At 40.8% G+C, this 3,941-nt stretch overlaps 1 protein-coding gene across 1 annotated transcript; it reads left to right on the top strand.

Moving 5' to 3' along the window:
* dpm2 (dolichyl-phosphate mannosyltransferase subunit 2, regulatory) lies at window positions 1–3,772 on the top strand. The gene is made up of 4 exons (XM_070988940.1): window positions 1–56; window positions 1,302–1,391; window positions 2,210–2,312; window positions 2,460–3,772. Exons 1-4 carry the CDS (start codon window positions 54–56, stop codon window positions 2,513–2,515), a joined length of 252 nt encoding a protein of 83 aa, XP_070845041.1. The 5' UTR covers window positions 1–53; the 3' UTR covers window positions 2,516–3,772.
* Window positions 3,773–3,941: the final 169 nt, after the last annotated feature.

A 3,941-nucleotide genomic window follows, 5' to 3' on the forward strand; every position in this document is an offset into this window, starting at 1 on the left:
CAGGAAGAAGAACAACAGGAAACGTCAGCAAACAGCGGGCATATCTGTCAGAAATGGTAAGAAAACTAAGCCAATTAAATTACATTAAAAGCAGGTCTTTGAAGCGTTAACTCAGATACAGGTAATTAGTTATAACTCTAAAATATCAGACGGAAAACTTTGGACAGTCTCGCCCCATAGTGATGCTAGCAGCTAGCATCTAGTTACTGTAGCTAATCCTCACGGTTATGAGAAATAATGTTACCTTATGGCTTCATAGTTGTCCTAAGATCGACTATAATCAGCTTTTCGTCTACGTCATAGTGTACAGCCAATTTAGTACTGATTTGCAAATGTGCAAACCCCGTAAATAACTACTGAAAACCTTTACGATTCTCTCAACTTCAGAACAGATTACCCCGCAGATGTCACTATGCCAGTCATATGTGTTTAAGGGCTTATATACATTTTCTGTGTCGATCTAAACAAGGACACATGGATGATTCTTAAGCTACATGTATCTGGCGTCGACATGCGTGTATTTATTGACAAATCAGCTGTTAACTTTCAGCTATTTGAATGGAGTTTGGCATGGCTCTCTATATGAATGAGAGTTGTGACAGAATAATGAATGTCCTATGCATTGTTAATTGGTGCCCGCTGATTGGCTTCCAGAGTCATCTAAATATACTATAACTGAAGTTCAGATATGAAAAAAGCTACTTTAGATTCCCTCTCAGTTCTCAGCATTGTTTTAATGACATAAACTGACTGTTAATCATCTACACTATGTGGCGTGTTTGCTATGAACTGTGTTTTGTTGTCTGGACATCCTGCTGAAGGGCAGATGAAGACTGTTTTCTTCAAGAGTTTCCAATCCGTCAGTTCAATCACCTGCACTCTTCAGGCAGAAGCTGGCAACCCAGAAAGTAGTAGTTTCTAAGCCCTGGTACTGCTCTTGTCACATGCCAGTGTTCAACATTAACCGTGGCCTGATGGTCCCCTGTAAGTGGCCCTCTGTGGCCTTCAAGTGTCATCGGGTCTCTCTTGAGAATGAGCATGTGTGTCTCAGTGGGATTAAGTTGTCTAAATAGAGGTTACATTTTACAAAGAAATCCACATCAAGTGTCACCAATAGGAAGACAGAATCACTTTATTTGCCAAATGTACAATGTGAAGAGGAACTTGACTTGGTGATACAGCACACGGAAACAAGGAGGTTAAAGAAACATAAAGACAAGATATGCTGTGTTATGGGACATTTACTGGGACAGTTTGATCCCAGAGTGCCTTCAGATCTTTGGATTTTTCTTTGTTTTCAGGCTACAGGAGTGGATCAAGCAGCTGGTATGAGTCTTGTTGTCTTCAGCCTCCTGCTGTTTACATACTACTCTGTCTGGGTCATCATCCTGGTAGGTTCTGTTTGTCTCCCTCAAATCCAAATTAGAGATCCTCATTTCAACGAAAGGCTTGTTTGAACAGGTTCGAACTTCACGTCAGTTTCACAGATACCCTGCGCTGACAATGCAGTTTGGCTGCTTGAGTGGTGGTGAAATATGGATAGATTTTTGCCCCTGCAGTCATTTCTCATTTTCTAAAATAGATCGTTTGAAAGGCAACCACCTATATGCTTTTACTGGCTCACAAAGTGAAATGTATGATGTTGCATTTTGGAAAGAGATGACAGGATGGGGGAGGAAGATAAAAAAGAAAGGAGACATGCTGAAATTACTCAGAAAGAAATTGAAGAGCTGGAAAAGTGAAAAAACAAATCTGTGACTGTTAAACTATGTAAACTATATCTAATCAGTCTAATCAGTAATCTAAACTTTATAGACTATATGGTCCATTTGCTATTTTCAGACCTGGTGTCCTTTGAAAGATATTTTAAAACAATCACCAAAATGGGCCTAAACCAGGCTCTCCGTCACATTTATGTCACTGTGAAAAATGGGACAGACGATCCGTGAGAGAAGATGCTGCTTCAACAATTACACAATTAATGGCAATATGGTTAATAATCACCCTTATCTTTCAGCATGCTTAGCACTCTTTGTGTTGCTTGGCAACCATTTGGCTAAATGTTGCTGACGAACTACATTGTTTGGCTAAAGAATGATTATTTGTTCTAACTAAGTTATTGCCTTGCTGTGTGTTTGTTTGTTGTTTGATTGTATGCAGCCTCAGCTGTAAACGGTGGCCTCTCGGGGCACTTTGCTTTATTTTCCAGCCTTTCGTCGACAGTGATCATGTACTGCACAAGTATTTTCTTCCTCGGGAGTACTCCGTCATTCTGCCTGGTGTTGCAGCAATAATACTGCTCCTCTGTGTAGGTGAGTAGACTGTCATTCTTAAACAAAGCCCACAGTCAAGTGTTGCGAGATGCAAGCTGGACTCTGCAGACACCCCCTCTGATCTCTCTTCGTATAAAATTATGTAAGGTGTGAGAAAATGTAATACCACTCTGATCTTCTCAACAGGGGCCTTCACTGCAGTTATCATGTGGAAGAATCACAAACCAAAGAAAGTGGACTGACCTCAGGATGTTAGAGTGACTGCTGTGGGTTGAAGTATGGGAAAAGATCCTGGATGCTTAAACCTCTGGTGGCCCTGCAAACAAAAACAAATCATTCCTCCTTTGTCTAATGATGGCTTCTGACGTTCACTCTTACCAAAGTTATATTTGTTAAAAAGACAGTTTGTCAAGATTTATTTAGTAGTTCACTAGAGATCAGCTGCTGTGTTTTAAAGCCACCCTGTGTCGGCACTGCTGAGTGGAAGGGTGACAAACACTGAGAAGACTTGGAATTACTTTGCTGAAAGCAACATATAGAATGCAGCGATTTCACCAGGATTGTCAATTTTTTCTCCAAACTTCCAAATTCTTACAGCATCTGAGAGTAACTTAAAGATCACATTTGTCCAAAGGTTTTGGAATTGCTCAGTGAATCCCTGCTACAAAGAGTGTTCAGTGTTTAGATCAGTTGCTATGTTCTCTCCTCTTGTAGGCAGCGGGCTGTGTTAACTGGAATCTGTTTAGCTGAAGGGTTACGTCAGTGTCAGATTCAATAGATGCACTTGATTTTACCCCTCACTCCTCACTCTGTAGAATTTCATAGGGGTCCAGTAGATAGTAGATCCTGATGAACTACTGCAAAGGGAGGACTGAAACTTGGAGTTCGTCAGTGTCTCAGTGGACTGATTTCACTTTTATCTCCCCTGTTGTACCACATTGGCCCAAATTATGGACCCTGCTGATAAGACCACCCTGCCTTTTTTCCAACAGCTGTTTTTGGAGATGTACTTTTGAAGATAAGTAACACTTAAAAACGAGTCCTGTTGGCAAAGTTTCTCAGAGACGCTGCCCGACTGTCCTCATGTTAAAGTGAAACCTAAAATAAGCCCATCAGGTCAGGACACTCTCCTCTCAGGCTCTTGAGCTGTCACAATGATGCTCTCGGGCTGCTTTGTCATTGTTTTAGTCCTCATCGTGGCATTCTGTGCCAGCAGACGGGTGTCTGACGGGTGTTTCAGTCCACTTTCTGTTTCTGCAGTAAAGACGTTTGCAGATTCTTTTCACTCATTGTTTTTCCACTGTGGCAGCAAAACATTACACAAAGTCTCAGAACTCCAACTTCACTGAAAGTAGCATGGGTCTTAAATTCTGTAAATACTGTGGTGTGTGAAGTGTGAATGATGGTAACCAGCATCTTGTCTGGATCAAACCTACAGTAAGGCTGGACATGGGGCCAATGGTCCTTTTTCTTTGTTCAATAAAATATTGAGGCTTGCAGCTGGGTTGTATTTTTTTGAATCATATTATGAATGAAAAATTTGAATCGTTTTATTTTCATATTTGCAAATCTTTAGTATATCTTTTGTCCTTTTTTAATTAGAGGTAATTTCAAACCATCAAATCACCAAACAGTTGGGACACCTCCACCTTTTCACGAACTGTCCTC

This window comes from Chaetodon trifascialis, chromosome 20 (genome assembly GCF_039877785.1).
Source record: "Chaetodon trifascialis isolate fChaTrf1 chromosome 20, fChaTrf1.hap1, whole genome shotgun sequence".
NCBI lineage: Eukaryota > Metazoa > Chordata > Actinopteri > Chaetodontiformes > Chaetodontidae > Chaetodon > Chaetodon trifascialis.